Raw genomic sequence first — 24,408 nt, forward strand, 5'->3', positions numbered from 1 at the left:
CTGTAAAAGGGCCAAGGACAGAAGGATGGGCAAATGGAGAAAAGGTGGAGAACAAGGGCCCAGGGAGAGAATTCTGTGGAGGTGGATGAGAAAGGGGTGGAGCTGGGATCACCCAATTAAGAGCTGAGTGATAGCCCAAGGGCTATAAAAAAGCCTGGTTGAGACAGGTAGGGAAAGCAGCCGAAGCCCAGGATAGGTACACAGGCCCAGGTCAGTCGGCAACAGCTCAGTCCCTAGAGCAAGGCTGAAAGGCCCACAGCTGGAGAGACCAGGTCCAGGATGCCTCGCCTGTTCTTGTTCCACCTGCTAGGAGTCTGGCTGTTACTCAGCCAACTTTCCAGAGCAAACCGGGCCGAGCGGATGGACCAAAATATTAAATCATGCGGCCGCGAATTAGCCCGCCGCCTGATTGCCATTTGCGGCCAGAGCTCCTCAGGAAGAATGGCTCTGAGCCAGCAAGAGCCTCCCCTGGGATCTGCACCGAAGGCAGGTGAGAGCTCCCGGCCCCCAGCCTTGCCACATTTCCCATTGGTTGCCCGCAGACTGCCGACCAATTGGAGCGGCCCCTGCCCGGCTCGAGATCTCATTGGCTGCCCGTGCTCAGCACTACTCCGCTGTGCCGGGTACCTGAAGTTTGGGCTCTTCCTGTGTAACGTGCTTTTCGTGAAACGGTCTCGCAGGGGTCTCACCGGAGGGAGAGGAAACTGCGAGAGTAGCAAACAGTCTTACCTAGAGGGCTTGGTGCCATTGCTACCTGGCAGCCAGGACGACAGGAAAGGGAGGAGGGGGAAGCCCCAGAGAAAGAGGCGCTGCCCAGAGACCCGCAGGAGGCGGCGCTCTCCTGGGCCCGGCGGGAAAGCGGGGCGGCCATTCTTCGGGCGTGCTGGCGACGGGCGCCTGGACCCAGCAGCTCGAGCTGGGAGGAAAGGGGCAGGCCTTAGAGACCCCTCTTGGGGTCCTGGAATGGGAGACAGGCAGGGCTTTAGATTTGATGACTCTCCTCGTTTGTCAAAAAGCTGAATTGTGGCCTATGCCATCGGGAAAGTATTTTTTTAAAAAAAGCATTCCGAAGGGGAAAGTCTAGCCTCTCTCACCTCTTGGAGCCGGATCTTGAAGTTCATTTGTGAGAGCGCGGATGGAAGAGAAAGAAAAGGCTGATTGCCTATAAGAGAAACTGAAGGGAACCACAGACAAGGGAGGATCGCCCTTCAGACCCTCATAGCTGAAGACCCTATTGATGCTTTCAAGCATTTGGGAGCTGCAGTGGATCTGCTTTAAAAGGGAGATCTCAGAATTGAGTACAGCTCAAATCTGGAATACTTTAAAAAATATATTTTTGGAAAGATAAATAAGAAGCTAGGTTAAAGGAGCAGTGGACACTTACAGAGTTATAGACTAGTCTGATGTGTAATGGGTCATATTAAATTCACAGAAGGCAAGCTCGATTATTAACACTTAAGTGTTTTATATTTCATACCACACATGCAGTTTATGACAGACCACAACTAAATTGTATAGCCTATATACATGTTATACGTAAATGACCTTTGTATAAAATCAGTGTGCGCACTAAATACATTTACTTCTCTTTCATGAGATTTAAAGTATGATTATAAAGTTATTTACTTTACTTTTCTACGTTGTTTGTCAGAGATAACTTTGATGCCAGTTTTTATATTATTTTTGTGTCAGATTAACAGAAGAGTACCACAGAGTCTAGTTTACTGATTCAAACTAAAGAACATCATACTGCATTGCATTTGCTTTTTATTTCTCCTTTTCTGAATACGTAGGTACTAATACTCATATTAAAGACAAAGATTTTGATTAATACAGAGAGAAAAATGAAAAGCACTCATAGATGTTAAAGATTTTGAAAAAATGTGAATCTAATGAAAAAATGAAAATAAACAAGTTACTGGAAAGAAATACTGTTTGAAGAAGTATATGTATACCTGCTGCATTTTCACTTAACATTATACTGTGAGCGGTTTCTCACATTGTTATTCTTTAGAAACATAATTTAAAATTTCTGTATCGTATTTGATGTCATAAATCTACTGTATGTATTTAAACATTCTTTGCTGAACATTTTGATTATTTCTAAATTGTTCCTGAAGATAGTTTGCTAAGAACATTCTTGTAGAGATCTTTGGCCAAATTTCTATTTCCTTAGAGGAGACTTGTAATTTTAAAGCATTTGAAAAAAAAAAAATTCTTACTCCTACCCAGTACATAATTTAACCACAAGTGACCTAATGACCTAATATTGCCTGCAAGTGGGGATTAAGAGAAATGTTCACATGACTAGGTAGGAAACATTTTGGCAATACATGTTAGTATTTTGTGATTTGCATGAGTTTTCAAACCCTTACTGTTAGGCAGTTGCTATTTGCAACGTTTTACTTCACAATGTATGTCCAAATAACACTCACTGCATCCCTTTTAAAAATAGTTATGCTTTTAACTAGAAGAAGCCTAGGTTCATGAAATTTCAGTCCAAAATACAGTGATTAAGGGGTGTTTGTATGAATTCAGATAGATTAGAATATTTTCTTTGAGCCTAGGGTCCCTAAGCTAAAGGTGTTATGAATCATGAAATGTTTTAAAACAAGTTTAAAAAATATTTTTAACAAAAGACTTCAAAATGCACAGCCTACAAATAAACTTAATACAAACTATAACTGTTTTGGCTGATTCATTAATTGGCTTTTAGTGTAGAGAAAATTACCATCAGCTTTTCCCAGGATTCGATAAGACCCCAACTAAAGAAAGTTTAAGTTAGAGCAAGGAGAGGTTTTTATGAGGATGTTGAGTTAAACATAGGATGCCTTAGCGAAAGAAAATGCCCAAACTGCTGACATACCTAAAAATGGTATAAATTCTCATCTGTCATTGCCAGTTTAGAACTCAATGGGGGGGGGAGCAATAGGAGGAAAGGCAAAATGGTACAGTATTGGTTTTTCTTTTTACTTCTGTGTAACTCCAACTGTTGATATATGTTGTTGGCTAAAAGGAGACCAACTGAGACTCTTACTACAGAACTCTTAGGAAGTGGATTAGTCCCAGGACCACCTCTGCCTGGGTGAAACTAAACTCCATGGTTTTCTCTGATCAGTAGGTATCAGTGGTTAACCAGGCATCCACACTTAGATTTATATCTCTTGGCCTCTTTCCTTCCATTATTTCAAGAGTAATGCCTTATTAATAAGCTGAAGAACAGTTTTGCTGTCCATGAAGAAGAGCAGCAAGGACTGATCCAGCTTTACACTATGATTTAAAATTCATCAATGTTTCTAATTTCTTTGTGTGCTAAAACTCTCAAGTTGTATAAATGGGACAGTTAAGGTTAGGAGAGAGTTTGTGTGACTAAAAGTTTTTTGAGGGCAGAAAACATGTTTTCTTTTTATTTATAACTCCTGAATGGCCGTGCCAGAAACATGGAAACAATTAATGAATGCTCAACTGAACTGAATGAGTGTAGAGAAGGAAAACGTCAGCTGGTTCCAGCAGGTTCCCAACCCAAGTTCCAACCTTCACATTTGACCAGCCTGGCTGGCTGTGTGTAAGAACAGGGGCCCTTCCTGGAGGACACACAGATCTTGCATGGTGTGTGATCCACAGCATCGGAACAAACGACATACAGAGTACGTTAGTCAATGCATACACATCACGGCACATACTAATTTCTTCTTAAAGTTAATGATGTTTTGTTAGTGTTCTTTTAGCCCTTTTTGTCTTTAATAAAAGTACTATTGATTTGAAGTAAATACTCCAGGGAAGAGAAATCTTTAAATAGATGTTTGAAGGATGTCAGAGACCTGTATTCCCTGCTGATTAGATCAGGGCTGTTGGAAATTCTGCTTTGTTAACTTTATCCTGAAGCAGTAACCTGCCACTATGAAACATTTAATAGCTTAAAATAATTAATATCATTTTTGGGGGGGTTACTGTCATAACTGAGAAGTTGCTTAGCAATGGAAGAAAATTTGTCAGGTTAGGAAAAATTCATCTGTAGTCAAACTGAGTGTTTCAGTGACAACATGATGACTTCAGAAAGACGAGAGATTAATCTCAGGAAGAGTCAAAAGAACTATGATAAAAGCAATAAGGGGATCAAGAAGAGAGATGATGAGGGGCTAATGGAGTAAAGCAGAACCTTGATAATATTGCAGTACCTTAAGCTGTCCAACTGTAAGTAAGCTGTTTAGACATTCAAATGCTTGCTGATTTTGTTTCAATGTTTAATGATATTGGGAAAAGGTTTTCCTTTTTGCCTCTGAAAACATTTATAGTTTTTCTGAATGCTCCTTGACATGAATGTTTCTCTCACACCTTTTTTTTTAAACTTAACAGAAACTGTGCCATCCTTCATCCACAATGATGCAGAAACTGTAAATATGATGTCAGAATTCATTGCTAATTTGCCACAGGAGCTGAAGGCAACACCTTCTGAGAGGCAGCCATCATTACCAGAGCTACAACAATATCTACCTACAGTAAAGGATTCAAACATTGGCTTTGAAGAATTTAAGAAAATTATTCATAATAGAGAAAGTGAAGCAGATGACGATAGTTCTTCAGAATTAAAATACTTAGGCTTGGATACTCATCCCCGAAAAAAGAGAGATTCCTCTATGTCACTATTCGAGAAATGTTGCCACATTGGTTGTACCGGAAAATCTCTTTCTCGGTTATGCTGAAATGAAGCTAATTGTGTATATCTCATCTAATGTTCACATGTATTCTTGTGACATTTTCACTGATGCCTCTGTCAGATCCCACTGAGTCTTTGAATATGAGAAATCTTTATTTATATCGGGATTTTTCATTTGGTGAATAAGAAAATATTCCTGTATTATTGTAGTTTCTCTTAATAACACTTTTTATGCTGAAAAGTCTTTTTGTCTTTTTTTATTAACAGTATGAATACATTATTGCTTTTTAATGCTGTTAACTTAAAATTATAGTAAAATATGTATCACTGTAACCACACATAATAACAATACGATGCCCAATGCCAGTTAAATAAAATGAACCAAAATGTTTTTATTTAAATTAACTTGTGCATAGGATATACAGAAAGCCATAAAACTTAGACTTTCCTAAAAGATTTTAGGTTTTTATGTCATACTGAACTAGTCATTGCAAACAATCAGATTGGAAACTAAATCAATTTAATTTAGTTGAAGCCATATAAACTCAATTATTTTTCAAACTAAGGTTCTACTCTTAGCTCTAGCTTCTAAGAAACTAAAAATCAATTGTGTTTTTAGGAGAAAATTGAGTAGACATATACAGAAGAGAACAAACAATTCAGTGTCATATAATACAGAAGAGCTAGTTTAGTAAGGGAACATACTTTATGTTCACTATTTTAGAATTTACAAACCATTTCTTTAAGAAAAATAACTGAAATGATGTGAAAACTTGTTAGAAAATTAAATTGACATAGCTATCAACTTAGTATTTAGCTAGTTTCTTCAGCTTATATACCCATGCATTTTCACCATCATTTATATTACTAGAAGAATGCACTTAAATGGTAAGTTACTCTTTTCCATCAAATGTCTGTAAATAGAATTTTAAGGGATTAAGATAGCAATTCCCTTATTTCAAATTCCCATAAATGACTAATCATAACCAAACTCTACTAAGTCATCATCAAGACATCATAAATGATTGCAAAACCTCAGAGAATGTAAGTCACTTTGGATAGAGCCAGGAAAAGTGCTGTCTGAAAAAAGTCAAACAATCCTATCAAAAAGTGGGCAAAGGACATGAACAGAAATTTTTCAGATAGACTAGTGGCCAACAAACATATGAGAAAATGCTCAATATCTCTCTTATGGGGTGTGTGTACGTGTGTGTGTGTGTGTGTGTGTGTGTGTTCTCCAGTCTCTAGAGATGAATACAAACTCAAATTTAAATAATCACATGACTGGGAACAATCAATTGCCCAACGGAGTCAAAGAAATATACGAAACTAGTAGAAATTGATAGAATCTGATTTCCCACCACTGTAAAAAGACCTCCAGTCAATGTTGCCTCAAAACTTAAGATTAACTCCAGAAGCCCCTGTATTTTCTCATCCTTGTCAGAATCTTTGGAAAGTGGATGCAATTACAGACATTTGAGTTCCTCAAGGCTAAAGATTCCAGTTTTCTACAACAGTGAATAGGAGCATGCATGACAGATTTCAAACATTATCACATGAACCTAAAATTATATTATTTTAGAAAATCAATGCTTTTCACAGGATTTGGTTAAATATCATCAGTTTTCTTTCACTTGTGTAGAATGTTTCTGTCCACCCATCACAATACTATGGATGGCTATTCCAGGCAGTATAGGAATCTAATCATAATCATTTAATGCTTTGAAGAAGAAATAAAGGTAAATGTGAGGAGAGCTGGATGAAAAATAGAAGTTTATACAGCAAGAGTAAACTCAGATAAACTGACAGTGAGCTTACAAGTTGTATTTATGTTTGTTTTGTTCATCTATGTTTTCTGAAATGACAATGCCATCCTTTTGAATTAGAAAACAAACACAAAAAACGTTGCAAATATCTGAGTAAGCATCAAACTTTAAAACGAGCAAAGAGTAGAATAATGAGAGGATGGAAGGATGGTGAACATGTGAATTGAGAAGGAACAGTTGGTGGGGGGGAGGGTGACCAGGAGCTGAGAAAGGAAATCCTGTGGAGGTGAGTGAGGAAAGGGGTGGAACTAGGACCGTTGACTCAAGAGCTAAGTGGTATAGTCCAAGGGATATAAAAGCCTGGCTGAGCCAGGTAGGGGAAGCAGCATGAAGCTAAGGTTAGGCACACAGGCACCAGACCGGTAGGCCACAGCAGCCGCTGTCCTGAGAGAAAGGCTAAAAAGCCCAGAGAGAGAGAAACCAGGATGCAGCTCCTGTTCTTGTCCCACCTGTTAGGAATCTGGCTGCTGCTTAGCCAGTTCCCTAGTGAGAACACAGCATTCTTCATGAAACTTCTGCCTCAATGGTTATGTAACAGCACAGCTGTTGGTAAGATTGGGAAGGCCTGCAAGTTATTCCAGACAAGGAGGTCCAATGTCCGGGAGGAGCTGGCAATTGAAACTGCACCGCTGTCAGGTGAGAGCTCCTGCCTGTCCCCACTCCTTCGTTCCACACTTCCCGTCGGTTGTCGTCGAGGTGCCGACCAATCGGAATCGCAGTCCTCACAGCTCTGCTGGAGAATTCACTGGCTGCCCACGCTGAGTCCCCAGTGTCTGGTAAAAGTCTGGGTTTTTCCTTTGTAATTTGCTTATATTGAAAGTGTCTCACGAGGAAACCTCACCAAGGGAGGGAAAGCTGCGCGAATAGGAAATGGCCTCACCGAGGACCTTCTGGGCACCGCAGTGACCGGGTGGAAAGGGGTAACCCCCAGAGGAGGTGACACTGCCCAGAGATCTGCAGGAGGGGGACGCTCTCTTGGACTATCTTGATGTTTCATTATCTTGGGGGAATGCTGTCCTTTATTAATATGAAAACTATTATAATTTTCCTGACTCTCCTTGATATGAATATTTTTTTGCAACTATCCTTCCCCCACTTTTTTAACCTAACAGAATTCCTGCGAACCGCCATCCGCCAAGATGCAGATGCCTTAAACATTTTGGTGGAGTTCATTCCTAATTTTCCAGAGGAGACGAAGGCAACATTTTCTGACAGACGTTCACTATTGAGGAACCTACAAGATTCAAGGAGCATGAGAAATATTTTCAAGGAATTGGGTGAAGCGTGTTGTAAATCACGTTGTGTCAGCAAAGCTAAGGAAAATTTATGTCAGTCAAAATGGTAATTATTGATTTTTATTTAATCTTCACTTTTAATCTTGATTATGCCTTCACTGATAACAAATAACATGAAAAATCTCTCTTAGTGTTTGTGTTTTTATTTTTCTGTAAGAAAGAGACTTCTTAGGACTGTAATTTGTGTCAAAAGTTAAACCTTTTTCATAAAGGAGTTATTCTATCTTTTTTTGTAATGACATAATGATACCAGTTTTTAAATCTTATAACTTTAAAATGATTATAAAGTCTTTATCACATTAGCCAACATAATTAACTTTTACACTTCCTAAATCCAAGTACGTAAAAGACAACAAAATTTGTTCATGGACCTTTTCAGTTTAGGCGATATGAACATAAAACCACAAAACTTGCAATTTTTTACTTGAATCAAAGTGGGCATACTTTGTATTATTGACATATTCTTTGCAAACAATCAAACTGGACACAAAATCTTTTCTATTTTCTTTTTTTTTTTTTGTGCCCAAATAAGCTCAATTGTTTTTCAAACTAGGGTTCTTTCATGCTTCTAAGAGATGTAAATAATTTTAAATGACAAAATGAGTACCTCTAAGACATTTTTTTCTGTGTGTAACAGGCACAAATTTATAAGCACAGTCTCTGATGTGCAAGAAATATCCTCCTTCTTCATTTTTCACAAATGAACAGAAACCAAACTCTGTCACTGGGGAGGAAATTTATTCTGCTGAGAAGTTTGCTGTTTAGTCTGATGGGATTTCCTCTATATGTGATTATCCTTTTTTCTGTAGCTGCTTTAAATTTCTTCTTTCACATTGACTTTACACAGTCTGATGACTATATGTCTTGTGAAGTCCATCTTGAGCTATCTCCTTGGTGTTCACTGAGCCTTATGTATCTTGATGTCTAAATCGCTTGTAAGACCAGGGAAGTTGTCCTCAATTATTCCTTCAAGTTTTACACATTTTTCACTTTTTCTTCTTCACCCTCAGGAATATCTATGACTCATAGATTTGGACACTTTACATAAGGCCGTATTTCTCAAAAGCTTTGTTCATTTTGTATAATGCTTGTTTTTGTTGTTGTCTGACTAGATTAATTCAAAAGACCTGTCTTCAAACTCTGGAATTTTTTCTTTACTTGGTCTATTCTATTGTTTGAACTTTTAATTGCATTTTCTAATTTCTTCAGTGAGCCTTTTCTTCTCCCAGAAATTCTACTTGGAAGTTTTAAAAATATTTATCTCCTTAGTAATTTTTTTTGTTAATAACCTGAATTATTTTGGTTTCTTTGTATTGATTTTCAACTGTATCTTAAATCTCATTGAGCTTTCTAAAATTCACACATTAAATTTTTTATCTGTCATTTCGAAAGTTTCATTTTGGTTGGGATCCATTGCTAAAAAGTTGGTGTGCTCCTTTGGAAGGGGGTCTTATAGAGTTTTTTTTTTTTTTTTTTTAAATAGCCAGAGTTATTATGTTCATTGTATCTCATCAGGAGAAGCTGGCACTTCCTACTTTTGAATTTACTTTTGTTTGAATCAGACTTGTTTTTCCTGTTAAGGATGTGATTATAGCATGTGTTGGGTAGAGATGTTTTGCTTTGCCTATGGGTGCTTTCAGGGGGCAAGGTTCTGTATGAATGCTTTGGTTATAGATGGCCATATTTTGGTGGTTTTCATAAATGCAGGTTATTTGTAAGTTGTAGTGGCATTATACTAGGCATGTGAGTAGGTTCCCTGCTTTCTGCAGTGAAGGGGAGCTGGAAGTGTCCACAAGCTTATCTGGTTCCCCAGCCTGGTGCACTTCTATCACCCTGAATTATCATATATCGGGTCATACAGTTTGCTATCTAGGCTAGTAGGTGGTGCGGTACAGTCGTGTCAGCAAATGTTGTAATGGGCTGTGCAGGTTTAGCCTCCTGGCCAGTAGGTGGCGCTCACAGGAGAAAGCCAGTTACAGTGATGTTTATGGCATTTATGCTTGGCCTAAGTTAATCAGGAAAAATACCCAGAAGTCTCAGGCATGAATGGGTCCTTGAAAGTCCTAAGGTTCCCCATCCAGAGTTCTGCTACCACCAAGGGGGTAGCGGCAAAGCTGAGTGGGGCTGGATTAGGCAAACATGCATCTACACTCCCCAAAAGAGGTATAAGCACAGACTCAGGAGATGGGGGTGTCAGTAGTTTTCAGGCTAGTGGGGCAAGCTTCCAGGGAGGGTCAGAGGCACATCTGCCGTGCCAAAGAACTTGCATGGGGAGGAGAAGTCTGGCATCAACAGTCCAGCAGGCAGAAATGGTGTTCACTCAGCTCCCACTTTCCTGAAATGGCCAGTCTCTCTCAGACATCTGGCCACCAGCAGCAGGCCAGTGCAGGTAGGCCACTCCCAAGCAATCTGAATTCAGATTGGGAAGCTTCCCCAGCTGTGAAACTCCCTACCCAGTACAGGAAGGGGGCTACCAGGCCGCACCCTTCCCAGGCCATTCCTGGGAAGGTGGGGGCACTCCATTCATGCAGCAGCACAAACCAAATGCCACACTCTCCTCTCAGTTATGACTGTGGGGACTCCTTCCCCACCCAGAGATCAGGTCACACATCTCATCCCCATGCCCATAAACAACATGATTGAGTCCTAGAGGATGGGACCAAGCCAGCAGACCTGTCCTTAGGCTCCCTGAATTCAAGCGCTATGATAGGAATGAATAGGCAGGTCCCAGGCTGTGAGCAGAACACACAGGCGGTTCAAAGGCAGTTGCACTACGGGCCTTCCACCCGAGAGGGCACGCTCCCCCTTCATGGCAGTTGCCAGGCACATAGCTCTGGGTGAGGCTGATAGGTATGGGGCATGTGATCCAATGCCACTTGTTCATTAAAAACCCTGAAGCTGCAGCAGCACAGAATGTTTTGGGGGTGCCTGAGAGCACCTGGTTTCCCTTCTTTCTCCCTGGCCCAATATCCTCTAATGGCAGCAACAGCCTCAGGGCAGGGCTCAGGGCCTTGGTGGATAGGATCCCAGAATGGCTCCATGTAGCAGCTTCCCAGTGTTCAGAAGCCTGTGGAACCCCACGTGTTTCAAGCAGTACCACTGCATGATCTCCGGGCAGCTTCCTATGACAGTCTAGATGACTGTGGTGGTCAAGGAACTGTTCTGTAGCTAGGATTTTAAAGGTCCATGGTGGGAATTTGGAGCCCCGGAGGTCTCTCACTTACTCTTCCATGGGTTCAGGTCTCAGAGCACTTAAGGCCCTCAGCAACCCTAAGCAGGCAACCCCATTACCCTACATTCACCCTCAGTGTCTCCTGTTGCCTCTCTGTTATGTTCCAGTGTTCTATCCCAGATCTATTTTAAGTGTATTTTCTTGATATTTTGCTTCTTTGCCAAGGAAGAGATATGTACCTGCTCCGTCTAGTTAGCCATCTTGCCAAAATCTCAATCATAGTTTCTTTAAATTCCCAGTTGTTAAATTCAAATTTCTGGCCATATCTGGGTTAAGTTCCAATGGGTGCTATGTCACTTCAACTGTGATGAAAACCCTGTGCACAAATTACAACACACAAAGTATGCAGTAAATTGATCATACGAATATAAATGTTTATCCGTGAACATGCATTACCAATATGTTTTCTCTGGGACTGTTGAATTCTGCTTTCTTCTTGGCTTTGGTTTTGTGTGTGTGTGCATATGTGTGTGGGTAGATGGGTGGGTGTGTGTGTCCTCCAGATTCTGGAGATATTAATTACAATTTAAAATTAAAATGTTCAGATAACTGGTAACAATTTGCCAATCACACAGAGGAGTCCAAAAGAAGAAATCACTAGAAAGATAGAGACTGATTTTCTGCCACTGTAAGAAGACGTCCAAAGGGTGCTCTCCTAAGACTTAAGAGTCAACCCTAGAAGGTTCCTGTGTTTTCTCATCCTTACCAGTACCCATGGAGGGCAGATGTAAGTACACCCCTTTGAAGTCCCCTGTAAGCTTAAGATTCCAGTTTTCTGCAGGTTGTGAATGGCAAAGGGCCTTGTAAACTTTAAACACTATTATACAAGCTTAAAGCGATGTTATTGAAATTTTAATAATGTTCACAGGATTTGGTTTAAGCATCATCAGTTTTCTTTCTTTTTTGAACAATTGCTCTCTCCACCCATAGTATTACTACAGATGGATACACAAGGCAACAATATAGAAATCAATCTAATTTTTATCTTTTAATGTGTTGAAGAAGAAATACAAATAAACGCCGGGGAAGTTAGGCAGAATGTTAACATTACACGACAAATGTTAACTGAGAAAACCTCCAGCTGATGAGCTTACAGGTCAGTTTTATTTGTATTTTACCTAAGCAAATGACATTAAAAAATTACCGGTATTTTAGTAAGCGTAATAATAGTAGTGGAAGAGGAAAGGAAAGATGAAAGAAGCGGAAAATTCAAGTTTAAAACAAGCAAAGTGTAGAAGAACATTGAAAACAAAGAGGGATGTGGAATGTGTGGAGGGCAAGTAGGGAGGGTAAGTGCTGAAGGAGGAAGCTCCTGATAGAAGGGTGGGAAAGGGGTGGGGCTGGGACCATTGCCTGAAATAAAAGCCTGGTGGAGACATGCAGAAAGCAGTCTGGAGCCCAGGAGAGACAGAAGTACAATCTGGTAGGCAACAGCAGCGACAGTCCCTAGAGAAAGGTTGAAACGCCCAGAACGGGAGAGACCAGGTCCAGGATGCCCAGCCTGTTCTGGTCCCAGCTGCCGGTGATCTGGCTGATGCTGAGCCAACTCCTCAGAGAAAGCCCAGCAAAGTGGGTGAGAGAAGCAGAGGTGTCATCTATGGGGGCCTTCAGACACGACTTCCTGTTTGCTTGTAACTCACCCTACCATAACCAGAAGAAACGGCTGTTGGAATCTGGGCCTCTCACAGGCAAGAGCCCCCTCAAATCAGCCTTTCCCGCATCCCATTGGTTTGGGCTTTTCCTTTGTAATGTGCTTTTACTCAAGCATCTCATCAGGAATATCACCAGGAGGTGTGGGCGGGTAGGTGCTGGAATAGCAAACAGCCTCACCTGAGAGGCTTTTAATACCCTTCCCACCTGGCACCTGGGGCTACAGAGTGGGGAGAACAGGGAAGCCTTAGAGGCAGTGACTCTGCCAAAACAGTGTCAAGAGGCAGAGCTTACTCACAGACCGCACAGAAAGCTAGGCAGTCCTGAGGGGTTGCAGGAACCACAGCCAGAAGGGTATCAGAGCATGCCTAGACAGTTCCAGAGGAAAGATTCTGTATTTTCTACATCCTCATAGCCAGAGAAGCTATATGTAGGTAACTGAAATTGTTTCCTAAGAAGCAGATCCAAAGCAAATGCTTATATTCCCTCACCACAGTAGTCAGGATGTGAACAAAAGCCTCAGTGTGCCAACCTAGAAGGTCTGAGCAGGGCAGTCAGGGAGCATCCACAGAGCTGTCTGCCCATTGGCCCTTCTTCCCTGGGGACATCTGCAGTCTTTTAGGGGGAAAGCAGCAGGGACAAGTCCCTGCTTCTCTCACTCACTCCCCTCTCACCCTGGGGACCACCTGGAACCTGTAATGAGTCTTCTGTGAATTAACATGCAGTTAGATGAGGAAAGAAGCAAATGTAGCCGGATGAGATCCCATTTGAAACAGTGTAACGTGGATCTTGGAGGCAAACTCTCCTTGGCAATAATTTCAATTTAGCCATTTTGTTGCTTGACATCTAGATCCCCTGAAGATAGGTGGGTCTGTTAATTTCAAATCAGCCCAGGAGGCTTTTGCTCCCTTGGGTGTCTCTGCTCTGGTGCTTGTTAAAACTTGAAGAAGGCAAGCCCCTGTTTTCACTTTTCACCTCTGAGTAATTTCCCCCTCCGCACAAAGCTGACATACTCGGGGGGCACTGTGTGTCCCATGACTAACCAGGAGCAGTGGTTATTGTCATCATTATGCATGGCCAGAGTAATCAAGGACCCAGCTGTGAGTTTCCCAGTTAGCTTTTCATCTCCCCAAGGAGGCATCACTGCCCATGTCAGGACCGACCAAAGGTAGGGGAAGCAGTCACAGAAGTAACCAGAGACAGAAGCCTTCCAACACGTCTTTCAGTACGTACACATCGTCCAGGCCAGTGATTTAACAGCAAACACTACTGAGTAACTGGTAAGCCATGGAGATGTACAGAAGGAAGAGGGAGCCCATTGTTAGTGTCATATCCTCAGAGGAACCTAAACAATTGTGTTTCCTCCTCTGCAGAGCAGAGACTGTCAGGCAGCCCCATTTGCAGGCTGCTTGTGGGGGTCACATGGCCACACCTGGGGCATCAGGGGGCCTTTGCCCATCACATGTGCCTGTGGCAAGGTTTGGTTTGTTTTTCTTCATTTTCTTACTGTCCATTCCAAAACACACCACAAAAGTACAGTTACTAGAGAATGGCAGGCAGCAGAGCCTCTGCAGTGGAATGGCTGTGGGTCACAACACCAGGTGGCCACCATCCCTAGGATCTCTACCTCTGAAGGTGTTATCTTCAATCTCTGAGATTCTTTCTTCTGTTTGATCTACCCTACTCTTGAGGCTTTCCACTGTGTTTTGTAGTTCCCTGAATAAATTCTTCATTTCCAGGAGTTCAGTTTGATTTTTCTTTCATATTTCAATTTCTTTAGTGAATTTTTCTTCCGAGTCCTGGATTCATTTTTTCTTGTATATCATTCAGTTTTCTTATGATCCATGTTTGAAATTCTTCTTCTGTCATTTCAGTGTTCTGAATTTGGTTAATGTCTATTGCTAGAGAGCTAGTGTTCCTCTTTGGGGGTGTGCTTTCCGTTTGATTCTTCATACTTCCAGAGTTCTTTCACTGATTCCTTCCCATCTGGATCAGCTGTTGCTTCTTACCTTTAGATTTTCATTTGGATAATGACACACCCTGTTTAGTCTCTGAGCCAGTAGGTGGCATTTATGGGTGAAATTCGACCACACCCTATATGATGAGTCAGTAGATGCAGTAAAAGGGTGCGCAGAATGACCTCCCTGTCAGTAGGTGGTGCTTGCTGGGAGGGGCAGGCTGCAGTGTCATTTTTGGGTCCTGTAACCAGCTCTTGTTCCTCTGGAGAGGCACTCTAGTGCCTCATGTGGTGGATGGAGCCCTGGGACCTCCAGGTGTGTCCTTATTCTGCACCTAGGTGGGGGCAGGTCCGGGACTGAGTCTGGGCAGAGCTGGGTTGGGTGAGCCTGCCCGCAAGCTCCACCAATGCTGTTAGCAGGGCTCAAAGGTCTGTTCTTTGCCTCTGGCAAAGCTGGCAGGGAGGGGCTGGAATGGCCCCACTCAGCAGAAAAGTCTGCATGCGGGGGGTGGGGCTGTCTGACACCTACAGTCTAGAGCAGGTCTTGCTCCTTTCCACCCTCCCCTATTCCGCAGTTTCTCCCAGGCCTCTGCCAGCAGGCAGGACCTCAAGCCAGTGGATCTACCCTGGCTGTCATGCAGGCCAGGAGGTTTCTCGCCCTGGATTGCAGCCTGGGCTGGGTGCACGGCCTTCCTGTGAGAGGAGGGTTGCCCCTGAAGCACGCTGATCTGCCCCTGAAGGCGCACACGCTCAGCAGGGTCGTTCACAAATATCCCTTCTCTGCCCTAGGGCAATGCGGTCGAGGCCTGGGTGTACAGGATCTGGTCCGCAGGCCTGTCCCCTGAGCCCTGGAGATCAATCCCTGACCCTGCCAGGGAGAGGAGTGCTGGTCTCAAGTCACCCACGGGGTGCCCAAGCTGGATTGATGTCTCTCTGTCAAGGGATTTGCCCTGCTCTCCTGGAGTCACCAGGCAAGCAGCACCTGGGAGGGCTGGTGGGTAGGGAGCTCACAATCTGAGTACCCCTCAGTCCGCTGTAGGTCCCCAAAAGGAAAGGTCCCGTTCCCTGCAGATGCTTCCGGGTGGTGGCTAAATTGTCTCTCTCGTCAGCTGCCAGTAGGGAAAGGGGAGGGGAGAATGAAGCAACATGGCGCCTGCCGATAAGCTCGGGTCTGGGGACCAGGAGGTGTCCTAAGGGAGCTGGGAGCCTGGTGCCTTGTCATGGCTCACTGGAGGCGGCTGTCTCTGGGCTGGCGTGGGCAGGTCTCTCTGCTCAGGAGTCCACCTGTAGTCCAAAATGCAAAGGAGGGGAAATGTAACTGCTCCACCTACCCTTGTCACTGGTCTCCAAGCCTCTTGGGGGGCCTTTCTCCTTCCAGTTCTCCTCGCAGCTTCTTCATGTGGAGTCTCCTGTAGTTTCAGGCAAGCTTCCTTCCAACCCTTGTCTGATCTATGTTTGTCTGCCTGTTTATTTTTTTTCACTTTCTTCTAAAATCTGTCTTTCTTGCAGAGACACTCTGGCTGGCAGTTTTTCTCGTCTGCCATCTTGCCCACCCACATTTTCTTTTGGGAAGAATACTACAGAGTCAAAAAAAATTTCTAATTCAGACTAAGGAAGAGGAGATTGTACTACAATTTGTGTTTAAATTTCACTCTTTTTCTGAATAAGTGAAAATACTCATTTGAAGACTGTGAAAATGTAGATAAATTTAATAAGAAAAAATGGAAAGTACTCAGAAAACCAATGTTAATGTTTGGCATAGGTATAGATATAGATGTGTAGATTTATATAGTCACTGATTTAAATATCTGAATTTTCTATTGAAAAACCATGAATACAAAAGAAATGTCCCTATTGCTACCCACCACATAATGCAATTAGAAGGGTTAGGGAGAATCAAATGTGCCATGGTGCAAGCATTTAGTGGGTCATAGGAAGTGTCCACAGAGGAGACAGTGAAGTCTGCCAATCCTTGTTAATATTGCAGTAACTTAAGGTGCCCTACTCTAAGTATAGTATGCTGTGCAGATGTTAGGACACTTACTGATTCTATCTGATGTTTACTTATAATGAGGTAATGGTTACATTGTGTTCTAGGCAAATTTTATTTTTCTGATCCTCTTTTACATGAATATTTTTCCTTACCACCTACCCTTTTTTAGACTTAGCAGAAATGGTGTCACCAACAAAGGTGCACAAACCTTAACATTTATTAACATTAACATTTATTTGTTAATATTATTAATTATAACTATTAACACTAAATTATTAAGAACCTACTATGTGCCACTGTTCAAGGCAAAGAGGATATCAAAGTAAACAAAATAGATAAAAACTCCTGCCTGTATGGAACTTACATTCTAGTAGGAGGAGAGACAGTAAACATAGAGAGAAGTAAATATACAGTATGTCAGTTTGTAATGAGTGGGATGGGGAAATACAAAGCAGGATGAAGATATAGAAAGTGCGAAGAGAATAGCAGTCATAATCAAATTTGCCAAGTTCTGACACATATTGCTTGAGAGGTGGGTTTTTTTTTCTTAATCTTCCTCTGAGTACCATGAAAATTTTCCTTTCTCATAGGGTTTACCTGATAAAGATATGACTAGGACACATAGCCCACTATAGTTTGGACATGAGTTGTTTTTCAAGGAAGGTGATGAAATTGTGCTAATCTATATTACACCAACTGTTTAAAAAAGTTCATGGATGCCATTCATGGATGCCACTTGGAAATAGGGCAAAGCTGCAGGGATGGAAAGTGAAGAAAAAGACATAAAGTCAAAAGACAGAAAAGAGAGGGAGAAAGAAATAAAATTGTAAGTGGAAATGGTGAGATGACTGACAAGCTGGCACCTGTGGTTTGGCATCCTTAAGTTGACTACTTCTGTGACAGCCCCAGAAGGCCCCCTTGTGGCTGGTAGTACACCCTTCCAAGACAACTCATTTTATAACAAAATAAAATTTTATTATGAAAAATTTAAATGATAAAGCTACCTAAGTGCTTCACTTCCCTGCCCCTCCCCTCCTGAGCAGAATTATTCCATCTAAACTTGCACTTCATGCTGTTATTCCTAGAAACAAATCCTCTATGCTCCCAAGTAACAAGTTAGTTACCATTTGGCAACAGACAATTCTCTATAATGGAGAGAACCAGATTTCCATCTCAGGTACCTCATGAAAGTACTCCTACCTCTTTATTAAGGCTAAGGCCCATGCCTCCTATAGACCAGTAGGATTATTCTGAAGAAGCTGTGAACCTGAGAACACATACACACACTCCAACACATACACATTTCAACACATATTTGATGGTTAACTATGTGCCAGGTCCTGGTGTAAAATGGAAAGCAAGAACAGAGGCTGGGCATGGTGGCTCATGCCTGTAATCCTAGCATTCCGGGAGGCCGAGGAGGGAGGATTGCTTGAGGTCAGGAGTTGGAGACCAGCCTCAGCAAGAGCAAGACCCGTCTCTACTAAAAATGGACAGAAATTAGCCAGGCAACTAAATATAGAAAAAATTAGCTGGGCATGGTGGTGGGGGCCTGTAGTTCCAGCTACTCAGGAGGCTGAGGCAGGAGGATTGCTGGAGCCCAGGAGTTTGAGGTTGCTGTGAGCTAGGCTGATACCACAGCACTCTAGCCCGGGCAACAGAGCGAGACTTTGTCTCAAAAAAAAAAAAAAAAAAAAGAGAGAGAGAGAGAGAGCAAGAGCAGAAACAGGCCCTGCCTTCATGTATGTAGCCTGGGGATACCAGGACAAAGGTTATCAAACAAGGGCACAAATGTAAACAGACTTATCGATATATACACTAGGAAGGAGGTGAGAGATTTCTCTGAGGGAAGGAAATGCATTTCAGGTAGAGGGCGCAACATCTTTTATGGCTACATTACTGTCACATGGGTCCTACGATCTCACACTTCATTTGATGACTCTCCCAGTGAAGGGAAGAAAAATGAATTAAAGGTGGGTAGGGGAGGTTTTCATTTTAGAAGCCAGAGCCTGCTATCTTCGACTGCCTGAGAGCCCAGGGAGGGCGGGAAAGCCGGGTCCAGCACCTGGCAGCCATTGAGCGCCTCGCCCCGGGGCTCTCACGAGGCCGCGCTCAGAGCGCCGCGGGCTGCGCGCGCACAGCTCCCGTGGGGCGCAGGCGCAGAGGGGGAGCAGGGTCGCCGCGCAGCCGTTGCTCGGGCGGGCGGGCCCGACGGCGTCCTGGCGATGCCGCGGCTGCTCTGCTTGTGTCTGCCGTGGCTCGGGCTGCTGATGGTCCGGTTCTCCGGTGAGCTGAGCGACATCAGTATAGCCAGGAGGCTGTGCGGCAGGTACTTGGTGAGAGAAATAGTAAAACTCTGCGGCCATGCTGACTGGAGCCAGTTCCAGTTGGAGGAGGAAACCCCTCTCACACAGCAGATTTCTGAGCCCTCGGAGAAGGTCGAAGCGTTTGACTCTGACCAGTTCGAAAGCCCGCAAACCCGCGTCCCGAGCTGGGGGAGAGGCAGAAATCCAGGTAAGTTTAAACCAAAGGCGTGTTTGTGCATCTCTGTACATGTCTTAACCTAGAATTTGCTCTGCTAGAAGGTGAGTTTCCCCAGGAAATGGAATTTGTGCCTAGTACACAGGTAAATAAAAATTTGTGAAGACCAGTATATTTGTAAAGACCTCTGGGAAGCTTTTTTTTTTTTTCTTTTTAACTTAGAGGAAATAAATGTACACATTTAAGTCTACACATTTATGTCAGAATGCTGTTTCTTCCCTGACTTCTCCTTTCTGCAGTGCCCTTGTCATCTGGCAAAGTCATTTTTGTTCTTCAGAGCCCAATTTAGGTATCGTTTTTTCCTGTGAAATCATCATTGACCTTATTGTAGCCAGTCGCTCTATTCTCCTTTCTCCCATAGTATTCAACAGATAGTTCTATTTGACTGTCATCAGCACCAGCTACATAATTACCCAACCCAGTGCAAAATAAAAATGCAGGACCCCTTGTTCAAAAAGCAGGAAAGGGCCATTAAAGTTTCTAAAATAGAAAGCTTTTTTCTTCTGTCAGGCTTCACTTAAAAGTTCATGTACTTGCACTTCACTTAAAGTTAAAAGATAACATTATTGAGAATGTCAAGATTGCAACAATGGAGCTTTAAAACCAAATGCAAGTCCTATGCAACTGCACAAGTCTCACTCGTGTAAAGCCAGCCCTGCATACCATAGCATATTATGGGGACCATCTCTCATGCATGTTTTTACCTGAAATGCAGATAAAAGGCACAGGGCCCAGCACATGGTATATGCTTAATATAGATTGAATGTCTACTTAATGCTTTTCAGCTGTCTTTAAGAAGAATATTCTTGTTTCAGACGCACTGGTATCTTCTTACTTCTTGGTCAATGCCAATGTCGTTTGCTATTTTAAAAGAAAATGCGGTTTGTCTATCCATATCAAGAAAGTTAATGCCTTTTAAAGTAATGCAGTTGATTTGAACAAATCTTGCGAAAGTCAAGATTTCTGAAATTAAGGTAATGGACTATCATGCCAACAAGAGACCCTAATGTAGAGGACTGAAATAAATTAAAACATTTTGAACAAATAATGGTAAAACTTACAAAATTATTGTTGTTAAGAAAATGAAAACAATTTAAAGACAGAAACCATCAGACTGAACCTTGATCATTTTCTGCCATCAAAACTACCTACATGTAAACTCACCTTATCCTTCTTACAGTGGAGGAAGTCTTTCTCCCCAAAGTCTTCTAGTTGTGCTTTTAGTTCAGTGAATCTCACACTTTAATGTGCATATGAATCAGTTGGGAATCCTGTTAATACACAGACTGATTCATTCAGTCACCTTGGCGTGGGGCCCGAGATTCTGCATTTTTTTTTGAGACAGACTCTCACTCTGTCACCTGGGCTAGACTGCTGTGGTGTCAGTCTAGCTCACAGCAACCTCAAACTCCTGGGTTCAAGGCATTCTCCTGCCTCAGCCTCCTGAGTAGCTGGGATTATAAGCGCGTACCACCACCATGCCTGGCTAATTTTTCTATTTTTAGTAGAGATGGGGTCTTGCTCTTGCTGAGGCTGGTCTGGAACTCCTGACCTCGAGCAATCCTTCTGCCTCAGCCCCACAGAGTGCTAGGATTACAGGTGTGAGCCACCGTGCCAAGCCAAGAGTCTACGTTTTTAACAAGCTTTCAGGTGATGCTGATGCTACTAATTGGTGGTCCATACTTTTGAGTAACAAAGTCTAGTTCACCTTCTTTCTTTTTCTTTCTCCTCTTCCTTATTTTCTCTCAAAAGTGCAAGGAGAGCCTTCCCTTTCTCCTTCATGTTGGGCAGGCATTTCTCTCACATCAAATACTGTACTCTCACTACCTATACTGTACTATAGTCAAATTTTTATCTTCAGGCCTCCAAGCTTGAGGTTGTTATTTAAAGAGACTTTGGAAATCCCTTTTTTAAACTAATCCTTCTCTGAAGACAGTTTTCTTAATAAAAAAGTTAAACTTTAAAACTCAGAGCTGATTAATGACCCCTTTGCTTTAGATGTTACGTGCATTCCTCTGGAGAAATAAATGTCATTAATTCAATGAAAGGGGAGCTGCAATGAAACAAGACTTGTAGGAAATAAAAACACGTGACAGTATTTCAAAATTGTCATACCCATTAAACCTGTTACTATGGGAACTATGTAAAGGACAGTTTGCTGAAGTGGAAGTATTATGTGACAATAAAGCCACAATTGTTTTGAAATATGTGGAAGAAGGAAAAATGGGTCTAGGTTATCAATATGACATCCTAAAATTTAAAACATTATTAGTCTATAAGGAAAGATGGCATTTATTTTGTCCTGTTAATTTCTAGTCAATAATTTAGAAGTTGCAAAGAGTGTGTCCAATATAACATCTATAATTTCGCCATTTTTTTATATATGAAAGTGGCTGAAAAGTGGATTAATTTTTATTTAGCTTTTACTAGCAGGACACATTGCTGTGTTAGATCAAGTCAATTATCCACAATTTTAATATTCTGATCTATTTGAGTCTGACACCATAAAAGATAGTTTGGTATACTGATATTTAAAAATGCTTTTTTTTTTTAGAGCTACTCATACATAACTTGAATCTGAAATTATGTGCTTATTAGTGGATCCTGAAGGTGTGGGCCATATATGTTTAAGACATATCCCAGAATGAGGTACAATGAAGTTGACATATTGTGGGGAGTTAGCTACGCTCCCCGCAAAGGGGTGTTTTATCTCTTTCTTTGGATCAGGTCTCTAAGTTGACCACGCCAGTTTGCAGGGAGTTAGCTAGGCTCCCAGCAAAGGGGTTTTTTCTTCCGATCGGGTCTCTCAGGCAGGGGTCATCGCAAAGGATGAAAAAATAGTAGGAAACAGAAATAATAATAATAATACACAGAGCCAAAGATATAGTTTATAAAGTAAAGGTTTATGAAAATAGATAAAAGCAGGGTATCCGGATGGGGATATTTCCTCCCGCTAGAAATATCTCCAAAACTGAATATCCACACAGGTATTATATAGGGTAGGTACAGGCTCCCGTTGCCCAGGGCAACGGGATTCGCATACTAACAGGCAGTTTGCTTTAGGGTCATAGTCTTCTAAAAGGCTACTACAGATCCTTTAACTAACTCTAACTAGGGGAACAATGAGTTGTAAAATCTTCTTGGGGCAAACTTCTAAGTTTTCTGATAAGGCTATTACTTTAGCAAAAAACAGAGACATCTTGGCTCCGGTGATTGTGTTCTTGGAGACAGAGATGATTTCAGAAGTCAACATGAGCTGTGCTTTGTGTTGCTTACTTTAACCGCATGGCTCCTTCTGGGCCCGGCTTGGGCTTTAGCATATCTCTCTGATCAGCTCTCATCTCTGGGGGTCCTTGCCAGTTCTGGCAACCCATGGCTCTAGGAAGAGGCCTGCCTTGTCTTTCAAAACAGGTGAGAACCATAGGCCCAGTTTACAGCTGTCTCTTTGAAGTACAGCCTTTACTGACCAAGGAGACGCCCTCCTGAGACAAGGCAGCTTTCGAACTAACACATTACTTTTTTCTTTAAGGCAAAGGGTTATTTGACTTCTGAAATCAAATCCTGTCCCCAGAAATACAGGGGGCATTTCTATGACTCAGTATTCTTAGGCCCAACAACATATTTCTAAATTCTGGCTCAGTATGATACTTCCTAGCTCTTAAAGCTAGGTGAAGTCGTCAAAGTTTTAACATCAGCTTTTCATTATCCATAACCCCTATTCCAGTTACATTGACCATATTCCCCTATTCTTGGTCTTTATTCACAAATTCTTGGTTTTTTATTTCTTCATGTTTCATTTATCACAGTCTACAAAGGGCTGTTTATATATTCATTTAACAAAATTTGAGTACCTATTATGTGCGAGGCATTCTTCTTGGTGCTTGGGCTATGGGAGTAAATAGTGAAGGCTTCTGCCCTCATGAAGCTTACAGAATAGTGAAGATAGATAATAAACCTAAGTAAATTATACTCTGTATTAGAAGATGATTGTCTTCACCTATTCCGTTTCTCTACTCCCATTCTCCTCCTCTCATAGGCAGCCATTCCAATGTGTTTACTATGTATTTTTGTTTGTATAAGTTTTTGCAAATTATGCGTTGTTTCCTGTGCATGTATTTTTTTGAATATATCTAAATGGCATTAAGATATGTATCTTTTGCCATGTGAACATTTAGTTCCTTGCTTCTAATATTGATACATACATAGTACTCATGTGCATTCCTCACATTTTACTTATTTATTCAGTGATGAACACCTAATATAGCCTCGAACTTCTTGGCACTATAAATAACACTGCGGTGAACATCATATATGTCCCCTTATAGACCTGTGTGGAAATTTCTGTGGGATATATATCTGGGCTGGAATTGCTGTGTCATGACGTATGTGTGTGCTTAATTTGCTTGAGGTGTGTCAGATTGCTCTCTAGAATGCCTCCATTAATTTATAGTTGTACAACCAGTCCTATGTCCTCATATCCATGCCATCAGTTATCATTACACAGTTTTTTACTTCTGCCAGTGTGATAGGCATGAAATGACATAAGATTTTTATTTTAATTTGCTCTGGGTTTGAGCATCTCTTTATGTACGTTAGCCTTTTGCCTTTTCTCTTTCTGAAAATTTCCTGTTTATATATTTTGCCCATTTTTTTGTTGGAATTGTCATTTTCCAATGGATTTGTAAGAGTTACTTAAATTTAGATACAATGGTAGTCGATTGTTGGTTTTTTATGTTGAAAGTATGTTCTCTCATTTTACCTTCTGTTTATTGGTGTTGCTTGACAGAAAGCCTTAATTTTCATATAATTAGGCAATAAGTGTTCATACTTTTGAGATTTTATATTAGAGGTATTTTTCTGTCTCCCCATTAACTTTGCAGTTTACTATTCACATTAGGTCCTTAATTCTTCTGGGGCCCATTTTTTATTCTGGTCTAGGTAGGGATATTATCATAGTTTTCTCAATAAGTCTTTATTATTCTCTGCATAGGGAGCTAGTTTTCTGAACACCTTCTACTATTCAGTTATTTTTTTCCATTGATTTGTGGGGTTACCTTTATTAAGTTGTCTTAGCTTCCTATTCTATTTAATTGGTCTAATTGTTTGACCTTGTATCATTACCATAAGATTTCTGATACTATGACTCTATAGGATGTCATTTATCTGGGAGGGCAAGTCTCCAGTGTTTTTTCCTTAAGATTGACTAAGCTAATCTTCAACCTTTATTCTTCCGTGTATATTTAAGAGTATGCTTATT

At 41.7% G+C, this 24,408-nt stretch overlaps 2 protein-coding genes across 3 annotated transcripts in view; both read left to right on the top strand.

Moving 5' to 3' along the window:
- The first annotated feature begins 279 nt into the window (after positions 1 to 279).
- LOC123646668 (prorelaxin-like) lies at positions 280 to 4,703 on the top strand. Its single transcript, XM_045563888.1, has 2 exons — positions 280 to 490; positions 4,357 to 4,703. Exons 1-2 carry the CDS (start codon positions 280 to 282, stop codon positions 4,701 to 4,703), a joined length of 558 nt encoding a protein of 185 aa, XP_045419844.1.
- Positions 4,704 to 18,783: 14,080 nt separating this feature from the next.
- The window catches only part of INSL6 (insulin like 6), a 28,517-nt gene continuing 22,892 nt past the window's right edge, over positions 18,784 to 24,408 (top strand). For both annotated transcript variants that reach the window (XM_045563893.1, XM_045563892.1), the window contains exon 1: positions 18,784 to 19,124. In XM_045563893.1, coding sequence (XP_045419849.1) covers positions 18,836 to 19,124 — 289 coding nt within the window. In that variant the 5' untranslated portion in view covers positions 18,784 to 18,835. The remainder of the gene's footprint in view (positions 19,125 to 24,408) is intronic.

This window comes from Lemur catta, chromosome 10 (assembly GCF_020740605.2).
Source record: "Lemur catta isolate mLemCat1 chromosome 10, mLemCat1.pri, whole genome shotgun sequence".
Lineage (NCBI taxonomy): Eukaryota > Metazoa > Chordata > Mammalia > Primates > Lemuridae > Lemur > Lemur catta.